Raw genomic sequence first — 24,941 nt, forward strand, 5'->3', positions numbered from 1 at the left:
TGAGCCATGCACTCGGGGAACAGCACGGGCACGACGAGCCGCCCAGAGCCCGCGGCGGCGGAGCAGGAGGGGCCGGGCGAGCGGCCCCTCTTCAGCGCCGGCACGTACGAGCTGCTGGCGCTGCTCGTCGCCACCATCGGCATGCTGGGCTTGTGCAACAACTTGCTGGTGCTGGTGCTCTACTACAAGTTCAAGCGGCTCCGCACGCCCACCAACCTCTTCCTCGTCAACATCAGCCTCAGCGACCTGCTGGTGTCCGTCTTCGGCGTGAGCCTTACCTTCATGTCCTGCCTGAGGAGCCGCTGGGTGTGGGACGCCGCCGGCTGCGTCTGGGACGGCTTCAGCAACAGCCTCTTCGGTGGGTGACGGGGCCACGGTCGCCTCCTGTCCCGCTGGGACCTTCCTCTCGGACGCCCTCTGTCTCCTTGCCTGCTTTCCCCGGGGGCCCCGCGCCCTGTTCCCCCCCTCCCCGACTGTCCCCAGCCCTCACGTCCCCCCGCCCCGACTGCCGCCTTCCCGCCCTCCCTCAAGCGACCGGCGCGTCCGTCACAGCTTCGTTCCAGGAGTTTCTCCCCTCGATGAGCCCCCTCGTCCCATTTCGGTTGCGCTGCCCGCCTACCGTCGCCGGCGGGGTGCGCGGCGCCCTGGCGGGGCGGGAGGAGGCGCTCTCCCTGCGGGGGGCCGGGGCCCGGCGGGCGGCCGCGGGGTGGTGCGGCGGCGCGAAGGGGCCGGGGCCGGGGGTCCCCCTCTCGGCGGCGCCTTGGTAAGAAAGTCGGCAGTGCTGAGGAACGTGACTCGGAGCAAACGGTAAGTTCCTCGGGAGTCTGTGTCTCGGCCTCCTGCCCTTGCCGGTGTGACGGGAAACTTAGGGGGAAAGACAGACGCGTTGTTAAAAGGGGTCTCCGAGTTGACCGAGTGGTGCGCGGACTTGATGAGCATAAAAGATTGTATTTTATATGAGGAAACGCAGTAATCTGTGGATGAGCAGCCCGTACGTACGGCTCTGGCTGCGGGGTCGGCAGCGTCCCGCCGCGGTGGAACTGCTGGAAGCTGGCGCGGCCCGCGGCAGCGCTCCCCTGGCCCAGGGGTGCAGCCCCCCTCCTTGCTGTCCGGGCTGGGCTGGCTGTAAGGCTGCCCGGCGTGTGGCAGTGCCTTGCCTGTCTTTACCCGTACGTGAAATTCCAGTACTATCTTTCAGTCGTAACAGTGTCACAGTTGGTTTTTGGGAAACCACTTATTCCTGTGAAATGGGATTTTTAGCACTGCAGAAGGAGTAATTCTGTTCTTTCCATTTTCAAAAACTGTAAGCTTTTTACTGTTTTCTTTCCTAAAATTCATACATACCCTTTACAGAAGTCTGCAGAAGAATAGGTTGCAGTCCAGCTATGTATGTACAGTCTGTTAGTTCAGCTTTGTTTTCACTAATAAAGGATGCTGCAAAAGAACAGGAGTTGTTTCTAACGGTGAAAGTAAGTATTTGGCCAATCGGTAACCAAATCTAAACTCATGTTAGATCCTTTTTTCTGGCAGAGGTGTATAAATCAGAGGTAGTTCACAGTGTGCCTGTGCAACGTGCGTGCACTGAAAATTGGCTCTAATAAGGCAAATTAAAATCTTCAGTAAGCTTTGTAGCTTTCCTATGTAACCTTTGTTTCACATGGCGCTACAGTCTGCCTTTGGTGGGCTGCTGGGACAAAAGTGCATGATTGCTCATGATTGATTTGACTGCTGCTGTGTAATGCAGCAAAAACCTTATGCCTTGGAAGCTGTGGTGTATGCAGGATATAATTAGCCATTTGTGCAAGGTTTGGTATTGGATGATTTCTGCGTGCACAGCTCTCAGACATTTGTTTGTTAGTGTTATCAGGGAACGTGCTAGAGAACGTAGCTAACATAAGGCCGTCTACATCACTCAGCCAGTTCAAATATGCGAGAAACTCAAGCATCTGCCAGCCAGATTCTGCCAGGCAGCTGAACGTTAAGCTTATACAGAAGTGAAGTATAGATCTGTTCCTATCTTTATCCCTTATATATTATATTTACCATTTTTGATGAGGGCATTTTCCATATAGGGTCAAAAAATAAGATGCATAGTAGGGCTAATGTTAAAAAATATAATAATATCTTACTATCTTCCAAAGATAGAACAGATAGAAACAATGAGGTATAAATGGGCAAGCAAATTGCTTGATCACACGTGATTTTTAATTTGTGTTTATTTTGGAGTGTGGTACATAACTTGTCACTACAAACATATTCAGTGTTGATGCTTTCATGCATCCTTTATTTAATAAATTTGTTCCTGAGGAAATGTAGGCAAATTCATGGGCCTTATCTACAGAGTTGTCAAGCCAGCATCACTGGTTTGCAAAATTACATTTTCCTGTGCTTTGTCACATAATTTTCCTCTTCCATAGGGTGTTTTAGTTGGAAGAATTTTTTAATGATGTATTAGAAAAATGTGTTTTCATGTGTAGCTTGTCATATGGGTGTGGAGAGTAAATGCACAACTTAAAGTTCAGGAAAATCTGCTGCCTGAATTGACTTTTTCCGCTGCCATTTAAAGTAATAGAAAATATTTAACTTGATTATTACAATTTGATGCTAGCCTAATAAAGCTATGTCTAATCTTAAGCTTTCCTTTTGTACATAGTATTTTTTTTCATATTCTCAGCTGGAAACAGAAAGATTGTTCTTTTTTGTTTGTGAAGATAATTCGTTCCCCACCTAACTGAGTAGGATAGCAGGGGCATGTCAGTACTGAGGGGAAAAAAAAAAAATGCCCTGCAGGTACCATCACACTGTGTTTGCCATCTGGATTACTGCCACCACAGCTTCTATTTTCATTTTGTATTATGTCTTTGAAGAGAGCAGTAATTTGAAGGTTTTTGGTGTGTGGTGTGGTTTTTTGATTGGTTGGTTTGCTTGTTTTTTTCCCCTTGGTGGTGATGAAGATACTAATCCAAGAGTTCATACAAAGTAAACAGGTATTATATTTATAAATACAATACACTTCTCTTGTATGTAAAAGCCCAAGTCGGCTATTAACTTGGGGGGGTGGGGTGGGGTGGTGGGGAAGGTCATGTAATGGAAGTCTTGTATATGTATTGCCTAGCAGTGCTTCGTAAAGCTTAACACTCCCCCTCACCCCCTTCCCCCAGGAACTGTAGGCAATAAAAAATACATTCATTGATGAGAAGACATACAAAATTGTCAGCTTTTAAAGGTGAAATTCGCATTAACTAAGCAGAGTAGTTACAGCTTTGCAGTTTTCAAACTGCAGTGCTCAGTGACCTGATAAAGACACTTCTAAAGTTCTGGTAGTTCTGATACAGTGGATATGGAGTCTATTAAATCATAACAGGTATTGTGAGGTTACTTTACTGCTGTGGGTATGTCCTGGGATTGGACCCAGCTCATTTTACACTAGATGACCAAAACCTTGTTTATTTACAGCTATGTGATTACATTCATGAGTATGAACTTGTATATGAAAGCTATGTGAGCTTTCTGTACCAGCCCTTCAGGTACAAACATAAGGTCAAATAAGAGAATTCCTTTTTTTTTTTTTTAACTTGGAAGAACAGCCCCTAAGCCCCAATACTTGGTGTAAGCTGTCTTCTGCATTCATTGACCTATAAATGAGAGGTTCCCCTGACAGTAAACAAGTTTGATTAAAGCTGCTTTTTTAAAAAATATGACTTTTACTTTAAATTCAGAGATAATTCTCAACAAGTTTCAAAAATCAGATTCTTTCCAGTTACTGTAGTTAATAATTGGGAATCACTTTGAGAATCATGATCAGGCAGCTTTATTTTAAATTATCACATGTGTTGTTACAAGTTTTTTGCTTATACTGTTTTGAAAGCCAAGATCAAGCTATTTCTGTGTTCCTCTTAGGAAAGTCAATAGGATTAAATACGTTGGTGGAATGTGTGCTTAAAATAAACTGCTAGCATCCACATTTTCAGAAATCCTTGTTATGTAATGGCGGCAACTTTCCCCCCCACACACACAACAAGGAGGGCCCTCTCTAGACTTCTCCTAGGAATTTTGGATTGAAGAATCTGAAAATTTCCTTTGTAAAAGTGTTTCTTACTTTACCAGCCAGTCTAGAGTTTGGAGGTATGTGAGTGCCCAAACTTAGACATTGTAAGCGGATGTTCATGTTCTGAAACTTTTCAGTTGAGAAGGTGGCAACAGAACTACAGATTGTCTGTCTAGGAATAAAGAGCTATTTTTAGTGTTCCTTGCAATAGTCTACTTCTGCATTACTGTAACTTTATCATTAGGCAAGCCCATGTAGTAATATCTGCTTCTTGTGTTGTAGCACTCGGAACTTGGTGTTTATGCTATTGCTAACTATTTTTTTCTGGGACTTGAAAGCTTTTCCTGGAGCCTTTAGAACGTGCAGAGATCTGCTTGCTACAGTGCAAAACTAATAATTTTGACTACTGGATATCTGTCCTTGTCACACAAGTAACAATCCCAATTTTCTTTTACTCATTAAATTCTGAAGTCAAGATACAGTTTAGGTACATACGTCTTCACAGCAGAGGCCATGAGATGAGCTTCTCTTTGCTATTACAATGCCATTCTTAGCATGCCATATACTAGTGTGGGGAAAAGACATAGATCAGATGACTAACTGACAAGTCAGTCTAAGCTTCAGTGATGTGGTTGTTTGTCTTAGACAGTAATTCCCATTTAATTTAGTTATACTGAGTTTGAGTATTCATTTTTTAACAGGTAATGTATCTGATGGAATATGATAGCTACTTCAGTTAAGAGTCACCTTTCCATGGAGGTGTGCAGTCAACTCTATGCTGGTCCCACCAAGTCTGCCACCCTCTCCTTACGTGAAAGCTTGTGACTCTTTCCCTGTCTGTAGTCAAGCAAGCTGCAAGTAGTAGAGATCTGTGTAATCTCTACCTGATTTAAATACAACTCATGCTTGGGAGGTTTGCTGTCTGTCACTGAGAGCATAGGTTTTTGGGTGTGATTGCTAGAGAAGACACTTGGCAGCTAAACATACCCAAATATCTTTGTTAACAGACAAGGCCTCTTACCTGAAGAGGCAAGAATTTAATTGTGGAACACGGGCTTAGGGCATAATAATCTTTATGTGCATCTGCTGGCTTTTCACAAACAAACAGGATTTTTTTAAAATGGCAGTGGCTGTTGCAGAACTTGATGTGCACAACAGAAGTTTGTATCCTGCCCATCCACAGGCAGTGGATATCTGCTTTAATGCCTTCTGTACATAAGAAGAGGCCCTGAGGGTTCAGAAATAAGCTGGTCTGATCATGTGGAACATACATGTGTGCCTCTGAAGCATAAATCACTTCATCTACCAGTAATGGCAACAAAACCATCTGCCAGTAGTGTTTTCACACTTTCTGATATGTTTAATTGAGCAAGGGAAGAAAGGAGTGGAAAAACTGATTGATGACAGGAAGGGTCCTGAGGAACGGGAATCAAAATCATGTATCTGAGGCAGTCTCTTGATAGAAGGTTGCATAGTAAGAGTGTACTCTGGGGTAGGCTTTGTGTTATTAAACCTTAATTGTTTGTGATTGAAAGGCTAGTGTTACTGAAGTGTGATTAGAGATCTCTGTCTTTCCTAACTGTAAGCTGTTCTTGTAACGGTAAATAAACACTGTCAGCTTTTAATGTCAAATTAATTGAAAGTATTATGACCCTTCTGGACAGGTGACTATTGGTATACGGCAGATAGATCTTGATGAGCTACCACGTAAATGTTGGAGCATGCACCTGGATTACAGTAATGTGAACTGGAGGATGGGAAAACTTGTAAGCGATTTTACAGACTGTACTTCCCTGTGAAAAGCTGCGGCGTGTACAACTGAGGTTATGTTATTTGTTTTAAGGCAAGCTGATTTCCCCCCTCCCCCTTCTCACACACACACAATACTGAAATAAGGATTAATTGCCAGAGACTGTCCTGTGGACCTGGCTTCAGTTACAGCCTATTCTAAACCAAAGCAAAAACATTTGTCTGGGTATAATTGTTACCTACTTCATCTAAGGCTCTTCTCTGCACACTGAAAAAACGATGCCCTGTGCCACTCTCTTGCATTACCAATGTATGTTATATGCACTGATTTAATCTCGCTAAAAGCGTTTTCTGCGGTTACTCAACAGACAGTTCTAGGATCTTTTGTTACAGACAGCTGGAGACTCAATCAGCATGCTTTCAGCTTTAGCAATTTTTTTTTTTTTTTTGAAGTGAATTAATCACTTGCAGGATTGAACATGGGAGAGGTGATTAATTCCACTGTAGTTTTATAGGAGAGGTGTCTATAAAAATAGACTTGAAGTCTGTGTCTAGGAGAAGTGATTTTCATCTACCTAGATTTGACTGCAGATGCTAAAAATTGTTGAAAAATTAGAATTGATACATAGATGTTGCCCCAAACATATTGTAATACCTAATTGCTGAATTTAGATAGGCTGGTTATATATTTTGTAATACAAAACTACAGAGTGCAATTGTACCTTGTCTTGCCATGGGCAAGAAGTTCCTTCTACTGAATTGCTGCTGTCTAGCTTTTCAAATGTGAAGGAGGTGAGGAGAGATTGCTGAAGAGTGGCATTCCCCTCTGATTAGGTATGCAAAATAGTAATTCAACACTTGGATGTAGGTCAAGGATTAATTGATATAGAAAATAATATGTCCTTTGACAGAAGTCATGGTCTGTCTCAGAGTTGAATCTCACTTGCCACGTTATGCTGTAGTTGCTTTGTAGAGATGCTCAGTTTTCAGGAATACATGTCTCATACCCTTCTGTCCAAATCACAAGCCATGTTTTGTAGGGGGGCAGCATGGCGAAGCATGCAAGTTGTATATTGCATGGAGAGGGCAGGAGCAGTTGTGGTTGTTACAACTAGCTGAAAATTAACACTTCTGAAGGCTTTGCAGTATTTTTCTAATTGAGGGTTATAAAGTCAGAATACACACATTGTATGGGACAATGCACTGCAGCTCAGATGTGTTTTGCACTGTTCTCCATGGTGACCTATAGTGTGCAGCCTGAAATATTTAATGATGTATCCAGACTAATATGACTCCTGGAAAAAAACAGTACAGAAGAAATAATTATCATATATGAGACATAATCAAATCTACACCAAATGCAATATTTCAGTAGGAAAACAATTTAAAAAAGGCAAAAATGAGGCTTTTCTTTCAAAAAAAACTCCCCAAAACCAAAGCAAACAACAAGAAATAGATTATAATTCCTCCCTGATTCTGAGTGGCTGGCTACTGGAGAAGAGGAGGAGTTGCAACATAGAAATTGCAAGCTAGCGGCTTAAACAAGAAGACACTTTTCTTTTACAACATTTGACCTACGCAGCTTAAATGGGAATGACTGTATTCATGCTAGGGTAATTGCCCAGGCTTAAATCAGAGCTAAAACTATCACCTGTAGTTCCTAAACACAGAGTGTTTATGTTTGTAATTAGTACTTACAGATAGGAATATTCTCTGAGATGAAAATCTATAGGTCAGACAAGCATTATCTGTAAACACTGAGCAGTCAAGCCTTTCAGAAAGAGTTAGGAAGACTGATTTGCTAATAGAGTAAATCAGCCCTCAGAATCTTGGGCCTTGAGATCCATAGATCTCAAGTATCTCCAGAAGCTTTAAGTATAACAAAATTTGTTTCAGGTAAAAACTAAAAGCTTTCAAAATGCATATTTTTGCTAAGAGTCAAAGTAACGATTAATCTCTCACTTGCTTGAAGAAAAGTACAGGATCTCGTTTCAGGGGCTAATATCCAAACAATAACCATAATGGCTTTCTGTAACAGATATTTTTTTTTAATCAGCACATATTTAATCATATTAAAATAGGCAACTTGGAATGAAATATAAATCGTTTCCAGAAAAGCTGCTTGGGGTGAGGTGGAGTGGGGGAATGGAGTAGGATAAAATTCAGTGCTTGCCTCTGTGCTAAGCCACAAAAGCTGAATTGTACATGGAAAATGGAGCCATCCACATGCATAAATCATGTATGAGGTAGTTGGAAGCAGAGCAAAAACATGCATGATGTGAACATGTAGTGGGCTAAAAAAGGCAAAGTTCTTCCAGGTGAGAACTGTCACCAAAGTACATGGCATTGTGCAAAGCACTGCATTTCTGTAGGGACAGCACAAAAAGGCTTGCATCTGTGCTCTTGGCAAATCTCTGACCAGTTTTGACTTAACTCAGGTAACACTGTTGCATGCTGTGGTTACAATGGGCTTGTTACCTGCCATTTACTAGCCAACCAAAACTGACCCAAAATCAATGTATGGGGCGGGGGGGGGGAAGGGGGAAGGAGAGAGAGCATGGAAGATGGAGTCCTCTAATTTATAATGGCTTGAAACAAAAGATTGATGGTTGCTTCAGGGGGTGATAATAAGCCAACTTATTGAAAGGACTGGCACCAGAACGTGCCATGTAGCAGTAGTGACAGATACGTCAATTGATATGTGTATGAGATGCTTCAAGTTTCATTATCCTTGTACAAATGGGCTGTATTCTCATTTCTTTCATGGTAGCTGTGAGTTGAGATCATTTACGGTCATAGATTTGCCTTTCAGTTTGATTTCTGGGTGTGCAAAGAAGAATACCGGTAGTTGAACTTGCTACTGCCGTGTATTGCCATCCTTTTCCACCAAAACATGTGATATGAAAGAATGTGTTCATAGGCAGCAAGACTGAAAAATACCAAAGATGGAGGAATACAGAGGATGAGACAGGCTTAATGTCTGTAAGTGGGAGATATGACAGGGATGGCTCTGAAAACAGACTTAAGGGAATCTTTAAGAGAGTGACAAATATTTTACTTGTATGAGATTTTGTGTGTGTGTCTGCTCTAGGTAACACATTTTTTTTATTCCTGCTGTGTTAGCTAAAAATTTTGGGAGTCAGCTCCTACTGTTCCACAAGGGTATAGCTCCACTCAGAAAGTGCCAGCTGAGTGCTGTGGGGGAATTGTGACATCAGGCCAGACATGCTACATACCTGAAAGATATTCCATCTGCCTATCTTGTGAAATACCCAGGATGTAGCCTTGCAAAGAGATGATCCGTACTAGAGTATGATGAGACCCTGAAGTCTGCCGACTTAGCCAGCATAAAGCTGAATACCAGATGCATGCAACCATGTATCATGAGATAACATTGAGGACAACACACAAGCACCATCTTCACCCTCCTCCTCTGCCTCAGAGAGCCTCAAGCTCATAGGATATGGAGTTCCATAAACTGCTTAATTTTGTAGCATAGTACCATTGATAGTAGGGATAGTTACCACAATGTCGCCAGGTACATGCTTACCTGCCTAGGTGCTTTACTTAGCATATGAGTAGTTAAAGCACCTGTTCTGTAGTGTTAAAGCTCTGGGATTGTTTTGAAGATTGACTTCACAGCTAGAATCAATGTGGAGAAATCAATGTTAAGAATTAATCCATACTGGGGGTGGTGGTGGAATGATCTGTATTTTGCTCCATGAAATTCGTAATGAGAAGGTTGTATTTTTCACTCTTGTCAGTAAATTTTTTCAACACTTGTCCGTAGTGTGAGATTCCAGTTGCTAATACAAATTGAAACTTTTGTTTTACTTCTGGTTTAACCGGAATTAGATAACCCAGATTGGCATAATGAATTTATTATTTTTTACAGTAGAAGCAATCTTTCAAGTTTCTTTGTTATTTTTCATCTGAATATGCAACTGTGACTGGAAGTAGAGAAATTAATACTGTACTGCTCAAATATGCTTAGAAGTTCAGTGAGTAGACAGAAGAAGGGTATAGCAAATAAGACTGCTTTTCTCCTCTAATTTAAATACGAATTTGTTTAAACTAAATTATGATGTTGATGGAGGCTTGCATAGTGTTTGAAAATCAAAGTGGCTTCAGGTGTACATTATCCCTAATTGTTTTTAAGTATAGGTTATGCCAAGAAGGCTTAATGACCACAGAAAAAGCAGTAAATTAATGCCCAGTATAGACATCCCATCAGATCCACCAAATGCATCATATTTCAGATGTGCATCTTACTGAGATGAATTCAGTAGGTTTTTCTGAACCACAAATTACCAGTGCTTTTGATTGCTTTGTACACAATCCTGCATTTAGGTCCCTTAACTGTGATCATCTAACCATTCCCTCCATCCTTCCTGACATAAGCATTTAGTGTTAATATTGGGCAAAGATACAGAACTATGAACTGGCCATAAAGAGTGAGCTGTTAAGATGCAAGATAAACTTTATGATAAAACAGTGTTTTAAAAGAAAAAATCACTTAAGAGTAGAAAGATGATTGAAAGATGTTGAAGTGGAGCCTAATATAGAATGAGATAATTCTGAAATCTTTGGATTAAAATCCAAAATGAATAATGGATTAAGTCCTTCTGTACAGAGGCTCCATTAATTTTAATATAAATTTTGCTTGAACGAAGACTTCAGGATTCACTTGTGAACTCTTTGCAGTGAACCATAATAAACTTCACTTAGACTTCTCTATGGCTTCATTGACGTTTGCTGGGAAAAATCTGGACAGCAAGCAAATATGCACTACATCTAAAGAAACTGATGCAAAGGTGAATTTTTATATGTCTGTTTCAGGCTTTAACTGTGTATCTGAAACCACTTTTACACTTCTGCTAGTTATCTTGCAAAACAAATCACATCAATCTAGAGGATTAGCTTTTACAGAACATTTTTTGTTATAACATCTTTGGCTTCGGGGCAAACTGATAAGCATGTATGTTGCAAGCTGATTTGATAGTTATTATTGGTTCAAAACCTATTTTCTTTAAAGATGGAAAGTTGGATTAAAGACTGACTTCTAGACCTCTGCAAATAAGTCTGTTAGGAGCAGGAATTGATTAAAGCAGGCTCTTTAAGAAATGAGCCCTTAAATCCATTAGTAGGTGATTTCAAAATGAATGACTTCTTACTGAACCCTTTGAACTGTGTATCTAGGTAGGTCTTGTGAAAAACTCTGGTTACTTCATGAAAGCTATGACTTTATATGTAGATTTAACAATTAACTCTGTAGCTGCATCTTTAGATGTTGTATTTGTTGGCTATCTTGTTATTGGCATTAATAGGTTAACAAAGCAGATTTAATAGAATCCTAGATTGTCAGGGGGGAAAAAGTAACTAACTTAAAATAATCGGAAAAGGAAATGCAACTCTTTCGTTTGTTAATCATAACCAAGAGCTGTAAAGTTCTAGCAGTACTCTCTAGAATGTTGAATGTATCACAAATGCTGCTTGAAACTATCTCTTGACATCAGCGCTAATCTCCAATTAAATTAATTTCACCTACCAAAATGTATAATATCTCCCTTCCCCACTTCTCATTTAATAAGTTTTCCATACTTGGGATCAGTGCAGTGGAGGTACAGGTAATTACCCAAAGAAGATATAAGTAAGTTACTAAATATTTTTTTATTTCATCTTGTGTAGAAATTTGGTTGTAATTTGACAGTGCTATCAGCATATGGAAAAAGCTGCAGACTGTCAAAATGCATGTTGCACACTGACTGTGGCGCGTTGAGTTTCAACAGACTTCTTCAAGATTTTTGCTACTGTGAGTCTTATTAGTTTGTATCATTATGTGTGGAGGTGGCAGGCATATTCCATCTCTCTCTACTTAGAGCTACAAGACCCTTGGGCGCTTTCTGCTTTTATGGCTTTTATGATGAAACTCGTTGCCCCAAAGTGTGCACACAGAATAGCTGAAATTCCCAATAGCTGGGAAACTCAAATAGCATGTAAGGTTTCCAGTTGTTGCTGCAGATCATTCACAGATAATGAAAGTCAGTTCATATTTTAATGGTCTGTCCATCAGGCTATTCTAGTTACACGGGCTAATCTGTGCTGCTTCTTTCTCAAAGTTTTTGTTAGAAATATCAAATGTACTTTGTTTGCGTATTGATGCGTAATGGAAAAGATGCATAGTGGCGGGGGGGAATTCAAATTGTTTTCTGTTCTAGTCTTGGCCTTGTCTGTACTGAAGTCGTATTAAAAACCAAGGATTTCCCCTGCCCCGCAATGCAAAACTGGACCTTATGATTACTGACTTCTAGTGGAACATAAGTTCCTAAGTCATTTTGACAGTTTTGAAGATTCTACCTATTGAGAATTTGTCTATACTTTAGAGTAAGGAATAAAGAAATAGTTGAAACTCTTACAAGCTGGAAGACTGTTGCCGAGAATTACAGTCTTTATTTCTACCAAAAGCCAGAGCTCCCCAGTTTGTGGTATAACTGAGAGTTGTGCAGCTGCTTCTATATTGAGGGCTTAAACAACTTGTGGTAATAACATTTGAAACCTTGAAATCAACAGGCTTAACCATCAAACTACACTGACTTTACACAGTAAAATCAAAATAAGTTTTGTCTTGTACAGATTTTTGCAAGCTTTATTTCTTTTTGAAAAAAGACATCAAATCATGCAGTACACTAATAAAGGTATTTGTAGAATCATGGAGTACCAGGTTGGAAGGGACCTCAAGGATCATCTGCTCCAACCTTTTCTTGGCAAAAGCACGGTCTAGACAAGGTGGCCCAGCATCCTGTCCAACTGGATCTTAAAAGTGTCTAATGTTGAGGAATCTACCACCTCCCTGGGGAGATTATTCCAAAGGCTGATTGTTCTCCTTGTGAAAAACTTTCCAATTCTGTCCAATCGGAATCTCCCCAGGAGTAACTTGTACCCCTTAGCCCTCATCTTTTCCATGTGACTCCTTGTGAAAAGGGAGTCTCCATCTTCTTTGCAGGCACCCTTTAAATACCGGAACATGGTGATAAGGTCTCCCCTAAGCCTTCTTTTCTCAAGGCTGAACAAACCCAGCTCTCTCAGCCTTTCCTCATATGTCCGGCTTCCCAGTCCTCTGATCATCTTTGTGGCCCTTCTCTGGACCCTCTCCAGCCTGTCCACATCTTTTTTGTGTAGTGGGGACCAAAACTGAAGGTGTGGTCTGGCAAGTGCTGAGTAGAGCGGGATAATGATTTCTTTGTCTCTGCTGGTGATGCCCTTGTTGATGCAACCCAGCATCCTGTTGGCTTTCTTTGCCGCACCAGCAGCACACTGTTCATTCATATTGAGCTTGTTGTCCACCAGGACCCCCAGGTCCCTTTCCACAGAGCTGCTCCTCAGCTGGATAGATCCCAGCCTGTGCTGCGCTCCTGGATGATGTTTTTCCAGGTGCAAGACCTTGTGCTTGTCCTTGTTGAGCTCCATAAGATTCTTGCTAGCCTGCTCCTCCAGCCTATCTAGCTGTTCCTGCAGGGTGGCTCTCCCTTCCAAAGTGTCTGCTTCCCCACTCAGTTTCACATCATCAGCAAACTTCATCATGGTACATGTGATCCCATCATCCAGATCACTTAGGAAGATACTAAACAGCATTAGACCCAATATCGATCCTTGCGGGGCCCCACTTGCGACAGGTTGCCAGTTTGAAAAGGAGCTATTTACCACCACCCTCTGGGTGCAGCCTGTCAGCCAGATCCCCACCCACTGCCCACACCACTTGTCTGGATTGTAACGCATCAGTTTCCCAAGGAGGAGGCTGTGGGAAACTGTATAGAAAGCCTTGGGGAAATCCAGGTTGACAACATCCACCACTCACCCCATGTTAACCGAGCAGGTTACTTTGTCATAGGAGGTGATCAGGTTTGTCAAGGATGATTTGCCCTTCATGAACCTGTGCTGGCTTTTCCCAATCACGTGCTTAATTTGCCTTCTGATAGTCCCCAGGGGGATTCATTCTCTAACCTTCCCAGGGACTGAAGTAAGACTGATGGGCCTGTAATTTTCTGGATCCTCCTTTAAGCCCTTTTCGTAGATGGGAGTTACTTTAGCCTTCTTCCAGTCTTCTGGGGTGTCCCCCAATCTCCACAACTTCTCAAAGATTATGGAGAGTAGCCCTGCAAGGACATCAGCCAGCTCTTTTAACATCCTCAGGTGGATAATGTCAAGGTCCATCAATTTCTAGGGGTCAAGCTCCTGTAACAGTTCACATACCAACTCTTCCTTCAATGATGGTGGGTCTGTGTTTGTGCATCAACCTGGATTTTTGTTCCCAAGGCCTGGGACTAATGTCAAGTATATGGAAACAGTTCTAAAAAAAGACCAGCTACTAGATTCTTATGGAGTAATGAGTGTTTAACTTAAGTCATGAGAGTTACTCTATAGAATTTCTATATTAAAAAGATGGACAATCAAATTTAGAACTCTTAACAAAGTTACTTGCAATCTATGGGAGTATAGTAGTATTTCATACACTTTTTTTTTTTTTTACATTAAAGGAGGGGAGAGCAAAAAAAGCAGTGCAACCTTAGAGATTCCTGTGAGTTAAATAGCTTCTGAAATGCTGATGACACTACTCAGAAGTTGTCCCTCTAGCTATTTCTGTTCCACTCAGCAATGTCCTAATGCTGAGAAATGATGCCTGTAGTTCAGTTCTGCTCATTCAGTAAAAGTAGTTTATTGGTAAACTGTCATCCAAGAGCTAAAAGGTGCTTATCTGCACATTTTAAAACATGTTTACTTAGATGTGATGCACACTTGCAAGATAGCTTCTACCCATTGAACACACTGAAATTTTGTTCTATGAGTTCCTCTGTCATGTAGCCCACTGCAGAAGTAATAAGAAAGACAAAACCTCATCTTAAACAGCATTACCTACAGTACCCTCCATCAGATCTGATGTGTTGTGGTTTTTTTTTTTTTTTTTCCCCCTTAGCTATGGACCATATCTTTCCAATACATATTTTAATACTCATTTCCTTACGTCAGATCTCACTATTTCTGTTCTTACAGATATTTCTGCACTTCGTCTACCAAAAATAAACAGGCAGCCATCGTTCCACAGTACACAAGGGGCATTTTTTGGACAAAATTTCCTGCGTTTTGTCCTATCCTGCAAAGACATTTTGTTTCCAGTTTCTATTTTTATGGTTAACTACTTCAACCTCTACTCTTACAGCTATGACCTTGTTACAGTAGAGATCCTGTCAAAGAGAAATTTACTGTAATATGCTGTGACCTGCATTTCTTGCTTCATGCCTGCATGCTACCAAACACTTCCTTAATACCAACAGAACAGGGATTTGCATTTCAGTACATGCTGCCCACCGGGCTAACCAAGGTCCCTTTTACAGTTCAGGTAGAAAACTCAGGTATCCCTTTAAAGAACACTGTTTTCAGACTGAAAGGGGCTTGATCTAAAACTTCAAAGATCTATGTCTAAGTATCAATTTTTAGAGATATTGAGCTTCGAATGACTTCCTTGAGAATGTCAAGGACTCAATAAAATACTACTTCTGAACACCTCTATTTTCAACCAAGTGTGTGTGCTTTTGATTACTTTGTCATGGCCAGAATTCAGTACTCATATAAAAATTGATGGGGAAATATTAAGAGTACACAAGGTCATTAGTCATCGAATACCATTGTAGGGAGAAGGAAGGTGGTAAAGAGCAAGAGGTTAATTTAGGAATTCTGACTCACCATCCTGAGGAGCTGCTCTTTCTCTCCACTGATCACAGACAAAGCTTCAGTGTACTATGTAAGGAAACTGAGCCTGCAGTTGAGTGATGCGAATTTTTCTCCATAAACATGTCTGTGAATTATTTTAACAACCATCACATAAAATTTTGTAATTCCTAGTCTTTGGGCACAGAGAAATGGGAGGTGGACTTACATTGCCTTATCTTGTCTTGAGGAGGTAGACTGCATTTAATTATATAAAGCGTTTACCTGAGCTAGTATAAGTGTAGAATAGTACCTATATAGTTTTGTAATTATTTTCTAATTCCTGCTAAGATCATGCTTAGATTGCATTCTTCAATGTGTTTTCAGCATGTTAGGGCTGAAGGACTTCCTATGGATTTAATTTAAAACAGACAGCAAACAAACAAACCTTAAGTCTTTTGGAAACCATCTAGTCCACATTTGCTATCAGATTTCTCTTTCAAGCTATGAAAACAAATAGCAATGACTTATACAAGGAAAAAAAAAACCTCAAAACTAACCATGAAAGCAGTATGCCTTGTGTTCTGCATGCCCAGCAGTATCTACTTCTATTTGTGATGAAGGTTTAAAGATAACGCTAGCCAAAAATTTACATTTTAAAATAAAAAGTTCATTGTTTTATTTCAAAGACAGCCATGACAAGAAAGTGGCATGTTTACCTTTAGAGTGGGAAATCCTTCCTGTTAATCAAGAAGGCTCTCTAACCTCATCACCTGTAAAAAAGGATCCTGTAAAGCATACTGTACTGTGAGATACTTGGTTAGTAATATGCTGGTTTTTCTGTTGAATGCCTCGACACAGAGGCTGTATGTTGCTTTAGATTTTGTTATTCTTAGTTGCCTTCCTAAAATCCATGTTGCTGGTGCTTGAGTGCGCTATTAATCTGTCTTTCTTAAATGCTTATCCTTTTTTCAAAGTGAGATCATATATCTGTGATATCTTTTGAAGGTTTCTGCTGGATATAATGGTTATTCTGTCTTTGGCAGTGGAACCTGCATGTTTAACCTCACAGCTATATAAGTGCGTGTTGTGACAAATATGAATGTACTTGAAGAAATTAAATGCTGTGCATATGTGTGACAGAATACTTGTGATTCACATTAGATAAAATGTACACAAATTTAAACACAGATATTTGTATAACCTCACAGAGTGCAGTGAAATACACTTTTTCGTTGTTTAAGAGGCTGTGTATATTGAGGACTAAATCAAAACAGATTTCAGGTGACTGACACGTGCCTGATGGGCAGTTTGGTTTGTGGTCATCAAATTTCAGAGACCATTGAAACAGAAATCCTTCTATCTTAATCAAGACAGAATTGCCTTGGCTTCATTAAATTATAAAAGTGTCTGGATAGGTGACTTGTGATTTCTGTCATAACATGTTAGTAAGTACGTAGTGGGGTTGAGGTGAACAGGAAAGGAAACAAGTATACAAATAGTTGAGACTGTGATTTTTTTTTTTAATGATAGCAGCAAGATAGGAAAGGACACTCAAAATAACATCTTCCAGATGGGACTCCTTCAGCAACGTAACATTTTGCTTTCCTGGTTGTTTTTTGGAATGCAAATACTTAGAAGAAATCTTGATAGAAGCTGAAATTCCTGATCATTTTGTTCACGTTAAAGGTGCATATCTATGCTCTCAATTTTTGAAGGCTTTCTTTGACTTCAGTCTCAGCTCTGTATTCCCTAGGTTTCTAACAGATCATGGTATTGCTGATTATCTCACTTTCTATATGGCAGCTTTTTCTTTAAAAAAAAACCCAACCTAACAGCAACAAAAAATCCCACAACAATTGCCAACAACAACAACAAAACCCTTGGAGCATGATCTCTCACTTAATGAAGTAATGTTTAGGAAGGAGTATTAACTTGGTCTTTGGTATTTTTTTTATTTTTTTTTTTTTACTTGTCCTACTTCTTGGCCATTGTACATCATGGGTCAGGTGCCAGAACCATACTCGGAATAGTTCTGAAGTTAGTGACACTGTTTGAGTTGGTAGTTAGTGAGCAACGGGGTGTCACCCAGAAAGCTAATTGGTGTTAGAAATATAGTATGAGCAAGCTAATTTTGAGTTAACCTGCTAGCAAAGGAAACATTTATCAAGAGGACTTCAGTCTAATTTGAAATGTTTGTGAATGATTTAATTGATTTTCTTTATTTTTCTTATAGGAATTGTTTCAATTATGACTCTTACTGTTCTTGCCTATGAACGCTACATTAGAGTAGTTCATGCAAAAGTGATTGACTTCTCTTGGTCTTGGCGGGCTATCACATACATCTGGATCTACTCATTAGCCTGGACTGGAGCACCTCTTTTGGGCTGGAACAGATACACACTGGAAATTCATGGATTAAGTTGCTCAGTGGACTGGAAGTCAAAAGACCCCAATGATACCTCCTTTGTGCTCCTTTTTTTCCTTGGCTGTCTAGTAGCACCTGTTGGGATCATGGCGTATTGTTACGGCCATATTCTATATGCAGTAAGAATGGTAAGTTAATTCAAATAAAAGACTTCCCTTGATGTAATATTTTTGGTGAAAAATGTTGATACTGTGTATTAAGCTTGGATAAGAGCGTAAATTTGCACACTCACTTCCTATTCAAACTTTTGAATGTTTAATGTTCATCCATGTCACAGACCACTAGAAAAGATGTAGGGTTGGAGGAGAACCAACCTAGAGCTACCAAGGTCTGTTTGTTGTGTAGTTTTACTGGGAGGCTTAACTCCTCCTTGGAGTTAAGCCTTGTAAGGGAGGTCAAGGACAGCAGAAAGGGCTTCTTCAAATACATTGCAGACAAAGCTAATACTAGAGGCAATGTAGGCCCACTGTTGAATGAGGCGGGTGCCCTGGTGACAGAGGATACAAAGAAGGCAGAGTTACTGAATGCTGCCTTTGCCTCTGTCTGTACTGCTGTACTGAGACTGTCCTCAGGAGTCCCAGACCCCTGAGGCCCCAGAGGAAGTCAGGATAAAGGAGGAGTTTGACTTGGTTGGTGAGGACTGGGTTAGGGATTAATTAAGCAATCTGGGCATACATAAATCCATGGGCCCTGATGGGATGCACCTGCGGGTGCTGAGGGAGCTGGCAGAAGTCATTGTTAGACCACTCTCCATCATCTTTGGTAAGTTGTGGAGAACAGGTGAGGTGCCTGAGGACTGGAGGAAAGCAAATGTCACTCCAGTCTTCAAAAAAGGCAAGAAGGAGGACCTGGGTAACTACAAACCAGTCAGCCTCACCTCCATGCCTGGAAAAGTGGTGGAACAACTTATCCTCAGCGCCGTCTCTAGGCATATCAAGCATAAGAGTGTCATTAGGAGCAGTCAACATGGCTTTACCAAGGGGAAGGCATGTTTGACCAACCTGATAGCCCTTTATGAAGACATAACCAAGTGGATGGATGATGGTAGTGCAGTGGATGTGGTTTATCTTGATTTCAGTAAAGCATTTGACACCCATCTCCCACAGCATCCTTGCAGCTAGACTGAGGAAATGTGGTCTGGATGATCGGGTGGTGAGATGGATGGTGAATTGGTTGAAGGAAAGAAGTCAGACAGTTGTGGTCAATGGAGGCCTGTAACTAGTGGAGTCCATCAGGGGTCGGTACTGGGACCAGTAGTATTCAATATATTCATCAGTGACCTGGATGAGGGAACAGAGTGCACTGTCAGCAAGTTATTGATGATACAAAACTGGGAGAAGTGGCTGCCACACCAGAAAGATGTGCTGGCATCCAGTGAGACCTGGACAGGCTGGAGAGGTGGGCTGGGAGAAATTGAATGAAATATAGCAAGGGCAAGTGTAGAGTCTTGCATCTGGGAAAGAACAACCCCTTGTACCAGCACAGGTTGGGGACTGAGCTGTTAGAGAGTAGCGTAGGGGAAAGGGACCTGGGGGTCCTGGTGGGCAGCAGGATGACCATGAGCCAGCAATGTGCTCTCGTGCCCAAGACGGCCAATGGCATCCTGGGGCGTATTAGAAGGGGTGTGGTCAGTAGGTTGAGAGAAGTTCTCCTCCTGCTTTACCCTGCCCTGGTGAGACCACATCTGGAATAGTGTGTCCAGTTCTGGGCCTCTCAGTTCAAGAAGGACAGGGAAGTGCTTGAAAGAGTCCAGCGCAGAGCCACAAAGATGATTAAGGGGGTGGAACATCTCCCTTATGATGAAAGGCTGAGGGAGCTGGGTCTCTTTAGCTTGGAGAAGAGGCTGAGGGGTGACCTCATCAATGTTTATAAATACATAAAGGGCGAGTGTCAGGAGGATGGAGCTGGGCTCTTCTCAGTGATGACTGATGATAGGACAAGGGGCAACAGGTGCAAGCTGGAGCACAGGAGGTTCCACATGAACATAAGGAAAAACTTTTTCACTGTGAGGGAACAGGCTGCCCAGAGGGGTTGTGGAGTCTCCTTCTCTGGAGACATTCAAAACCTGCCTGGATGCTTTCCTGTGTGATCTACTCTAGGTGGTCCTGCTCTGGCAGGGGGTTGGACTAGATGATCTTTCGAGGTCCCTTCCAACCCCTAACATTCTGTGATTCTGTGAGACAGGTTAGGGAACTACTCATGCTTACTAATCCACATCAGATCCTCCCTTGAAAGGGTGGAAAAACTGCAGTTCTCTTAATTAAAGAACTCTCCTCCTCACCACTCCTGAGAAAATAACCCTGTAGTACTCTTCCAAGTGGACATTAAGCCCTGTTAAAGCAGTTTTCCAGGTAACCCATTTTAATTCAGTCCAGATCTTTAGTGTCAGAAAGTGTTAATGTTTCGTATTCTGTGGCTAATTAGTCTGGACCCATTCAAGTTTGTGGTCAGCACTAGTAGCACAACTGATAACTGTTGTGGAGAATGGTCATGTACATGTCCCATCTTTTATACATTTTATGTCTCACTCAGATAATGCTGGGAACTGGTTGCCTAGTTTTCTGCTTTAAAAAGAGATTTCATAATTTTAGGCTAACAAACTAAGCAGCAGAGCAGTACAAAGAAATCTATTTATGAACTTTTCTTCTCTAAAGATCGCTGATGACACAACTCTGCAGGATTGTCTAGTCAGACAAAGGACAACTAAATGTAAACTGAACTTGTTTATGCCAGTGGATGAGGGCAAGTTAGGTTTCCAAAATACTTACTATAAGTGCAGTGTGTTTTCGTCACTGGATTTGTTGTTTTCCAGTATATTTGCTATTCTATTTTTTCCTCAGATTATATTTTTACACTTAATATGCACAGTAAAAGTCTGGGGAGCATGATGTAAACTTCTAGAAGAATTTGTGGTACACAAAACAAGGTGTATAGTGTCTGTGCTTAAAACTAAATTAGCAAATTAGTTATTTATAAATAAATGTAGAACTATTCAGTTTCAAGTAGGATATAGAGCTATTTTACTTTACTATTTTATCTCTTTCTTTTACAGCTTCGCTCTGTGGAAGATTTCCAGACTGTTCAAGTGATCAAACTTCTAAAATATGAAAAGAAGGTGGCTAAAATGTGTTTCTTAATGATCTCCACATTCCTTATTTGTTGGATGCCCTATGCAGTGGTCTCCCTCCTGATAACATATGGCTATAGCAACCTTGTAACTCCAACAGTAGCTATCATCCCATCTTTCTTTGCCAAGTCAAGCACTGCTTATAATCCAGTCATCTATATCTTCATGAGTAGAAAGGTAGGTACATTAAAGATTTTTTAAAAATTTTATTAATTAGTAGCAAATGCCACAGTTTTGGAGTTCATCTGATTTACTTTAATCTGTAAAGCCTAGATTTTTTAAAGAAATTGGAACAGCTAGGCTAAATAGTAAAGATCTAGTAGAATTAAAATCCCTGATGGTCCTTAAAGTACTACCAGAAATTGGATTTTAAATGTCTGAATTCACACAGGAGCACTCACATGAAAGGAATAGGAAGGAGTGTCAAAATTTAAGTGTCTAATTTTGACAGTTTACCCATGAAATGGATTACAACTAGAAAACCTCATCTGCATCACTGTCTTACCACAACAGAACTCCATCAGGGATAATTCAGAATATCTGGTGTCTCTTTTTTAGAAAGAAAAAAACTTGCCTCTGACTTTTCCATTATGGCAACACAAGGACTGAACAACTCAGCATAGTATTTCGAATATTACACCAGTAATATCTCTCAGAGCTTCATTGTATTCAAAGCCAGAATCTCATGTGGATGACAGTGCAATGTTTTTTGGAGACAAATTATACACTGTTAAGAAGGCATACTTATCTGTGAGAAACAAGTTTTTGGTTTTGTCTGCTTTTGTAGTCTTCATTATGAAAAGTAGACTGATGATTTAATGGTGGTAACTAGCTAATTTCAGAGCTTTACAGAGCAAAGAGAGAATGGAAGTATTTGGAGTTATGAGTGGTATGTCAAATACATGGAAACTAGAAAACTATACATCTTTCTGTAATTCATCAGTACTATGAAGATAACCACTGAATGCAGTTAAGCAGTGTTGATTAATTCATTTAGACATTAAAATAGCTTCATTATAACCCAGAACACTAACTGGAAGTGTAACATGCATATTGTAAACTTATGAAACCAAGATTCTATAGAGTTAAAGATATTTGGAGTTTAATAGTGTCACTTGACAAAGGGTAAAACACCATGAATAATTGCTAGAAGGATTTCCTTGAGTTTTCATTACCTTTAGCTCATTGTAGAGATGGAATTTTCTGTGGTTTCCTACAGTGGTTTGCAATTGCCAGGCAGCAGCTTGGGCCAGCCAGCAGTCTGTAGGGACATGGCAGCCAAATCAGTGGGTCTGATCAGCCAGGCAAAGTCTACAGTGCGGCTCAGGCCAGGACCAAGGGCAGGGATGAGCTTAAATGCTGTTCCTGAGTGAAGGCAGGAGGCCCGCCATGTGGCATCTTGCAGCTCTTCCCCACAGGTCATTTCACAGTAGGCTACTCCAAGGTTATAGACAGCTGCATGATATCAGAGCTGGCCTGGACATGGGGAGCTGACAACAATCATGTTCAAAAAGAGTATTTTTCAACAGAGTGATTTTTTTAATACAGTGGCACTTACTATGTACCTAGGTGTCAGGCTGAATAGTTTATCTGAAAAAGATTTTGTAGGTTCTGATACCCAGAAGCAAATCAAACTGGTACCAGATACAATGCCAGTAAAGTCATAGCCAGGATGAGAACAAATCAGCTGAACGTGCTTCTTGGAGATGAGTTGTCAGGTACATCTCATTCACCCCTAATTCCAGGTTAAGACCAAAACTATAGTATTTTTGCATATCTTCTGGGTTATTTTGCCCTCAGAAGGAATCCTAAACCCAGTTCTTCTCTGTAATATCCTTCCTCTATCTGACCTGTTCTGACGTGCTTGTGCTTTCTCACTTCTGTGCTACTCGGAGGTACCACATTATTTCTGAAATCTTCAAGGCCTCCACGTGACCATTCACTTGCACGTAATTATCTTTCTCTGTCATCTTGTAACTCTCTAGGTCCCCTTCGCAACAGGACCTATTGCCTCCTCTGTGTCAGAGTAGGATTAATTTCTTATAACAAAACCTTGTACCAAACTGGCATGTTGGAGGCTTCTTGCATAACAGCTGGAAAAACAATATCACGGGCCACGCAGGATAATGCAGAATAATTCTTAACAGAGTTTAATGGAAGGCTGTTGAGAAAGATGTCCTACTCCCTTTTCAGAGAAAAGGTGGGTTGTTCCACCCTTGCCCCCCAGTTTGTTGGTGTGGGGTTTTTTTGAGGTTTCTTTTTTGAAGTCCTCTTCATACATTCCAGGCATGTCTTGTTATGGGTTATTAAAAGAAGAGGAAGCTGCCCACTCATTTCTTGTAAAACCTGAGAATTTCCCCAAAGGATCATATTTGAGCTTTAGATGTGCGCAGACACGGAACTACCAAATGAGTGCATCCTTTAACCCTGAATGCTTTGCTTTGTGAAGGGGAAACTATAATTGGAGCATTTAAAACAGTGCTACTACTGGAATTATCATTCTATATACTGGTGCGAGCTTTTACTGAACACCTTGCATTACTTAGTCACAAGGTAGAACATGCTTCCTGTATCATAAGTGGCTTCTAGTTAGTTGAAACACTTCTTCCGTTCCTTCCATATTCAATGGGAATATTTTATTTCTGTGTTCCAACCACTGAAATTTCATTTTACATCTGTGACTTTAAATGCTTTTGTTAAAATTCCACATCCTGGAGTTACTTAAAAGGAAGAAAACATCACTTTGTATCCCTTTCCTCTTATTGTTCCTTCCTTCCGCATCCTCTTGTGAAGTGTTTCTGAGAATATTCTTCCCCTGCTAGATCAAATGTGTGGCTTTTGAATACAGGAGCAATACCTGTAGCACACTTTGGAGCCTAGTCCTCTTGTTCGTTGCAGATTGTCGACTGCAGAGGCTGCTGGTGGTAAAATATTAAATTGCTTTTCAGTGCCCTCTACTGCCTAGGTGATCCTATTCAGCTCTGGTGTAAAGTAAAAAGCAGTACCCACGAAAAAGCCACCATGTTTGTTACAGCACTGAAACTAACTCAGAACAAGGTGGAGATACACAGAAATCTGGTATCTTGAGTCATTTACTATACTACTGTCTTCACTGGATTGTATGTGATAATGAACGCTTAGGAAGCGAATGCTTAGGAAGTTGTAACTTCATTCTATTTATTCTCTCTTGCAGTTTCGACGGTGCCTTTTGCAACTCCTGTGCTTTCGCCTGATGAGATTCCAGAGGACTGTGAAAGAGACACCAGCAACAGGGAATGACAAACCAATACGACCAATAGTTATGTCTCAGAAAGCAGGGGACAGGCCAAAGAAGAAAGTGACTTTCAGCTCTTCTTCTATCATTTTTATTATCACCAGCGATGACACTCAGCAAATAGATGACAACAGAAAACACAATGAGACAAAAGTAAATGTCATCCAAGTAAAGCCACTATAGGGATGAGCTAGAGAGACATAAGAATGAGGTAGATTTCAGCCAGTAGACTGTTTAGGTTGGAGACTGGTTTCAGTGGCAGTGTCTGTGGGCTACCAAAGGAAACTGCATTCTTAAGCTGTGAAATTCTGAAGGGATTCTGCATCTGAAGCTCTGCAGGCAGTTCAGTTTTGGTCACAGTACTGAAATCTCTGCATCTGTGCCAAAATTTCTGATGGTTGTCTTTACTCTGAATTTTCTTAAAGCATATTGTAGGGTTGCCATTCAGGAGAACTTGGTCAGGCTGGAGGAATGCACTGACAGAAATGTTGCAATGTTCAGCAAGGGCCAGTGCAAAGTCCTGTGCTTGGGAAGGAAGAACAATGCTGCAGCACAGCAGACTGGGCCCTGGCTGCCTGGGATGCAGCTCTGTGGAAAAGGATGTGGAGTCCTG

The 24,941-nt window shown here is 41.0% G+C and overlaps 1 protein-coding gene across 1 annotated transcript; it reads left to right on the forward strand.

The window, feature by feature from the left end:
- The first annotated feature begins 6 nt into the window (after positions 1–6).
- On the forward strand, positions 7–24,511 carry OPN3 (opsin 3). The gene is made up of 4 exons (XM_086460948.1): positions 7–358; positions 17,736–18,055; positions 20,980–21,231; positions 24,248–24,511. The coding sequence occupies exons 1-4, from the start codon at positions 7–9 to the stop codon at positions 24,509–24,511; spliced, it is 1,188 nt and encodes a 395-aa protein (XP_086317074.1).
- Positions 24,512–24,941: the final 430 nt, after the last annotated feature.

The sequence above is a fragment of the Leptosomus discolor genome, chromosome 2 (genome assembly GCF_034619465.1).
Source record: "Leptosomus discolor isolate bLepDis1 chromosome 2, bLepDis1.hap2, whole genome shotgun sequence".
Taxonomy (NCBI): domain Eukaryota; kingdom Metazoa; phylum Chordata; class Aves; order Leptosomiformes; family Leptosomidae; genus Leptosomus; species Leptosomus discolor.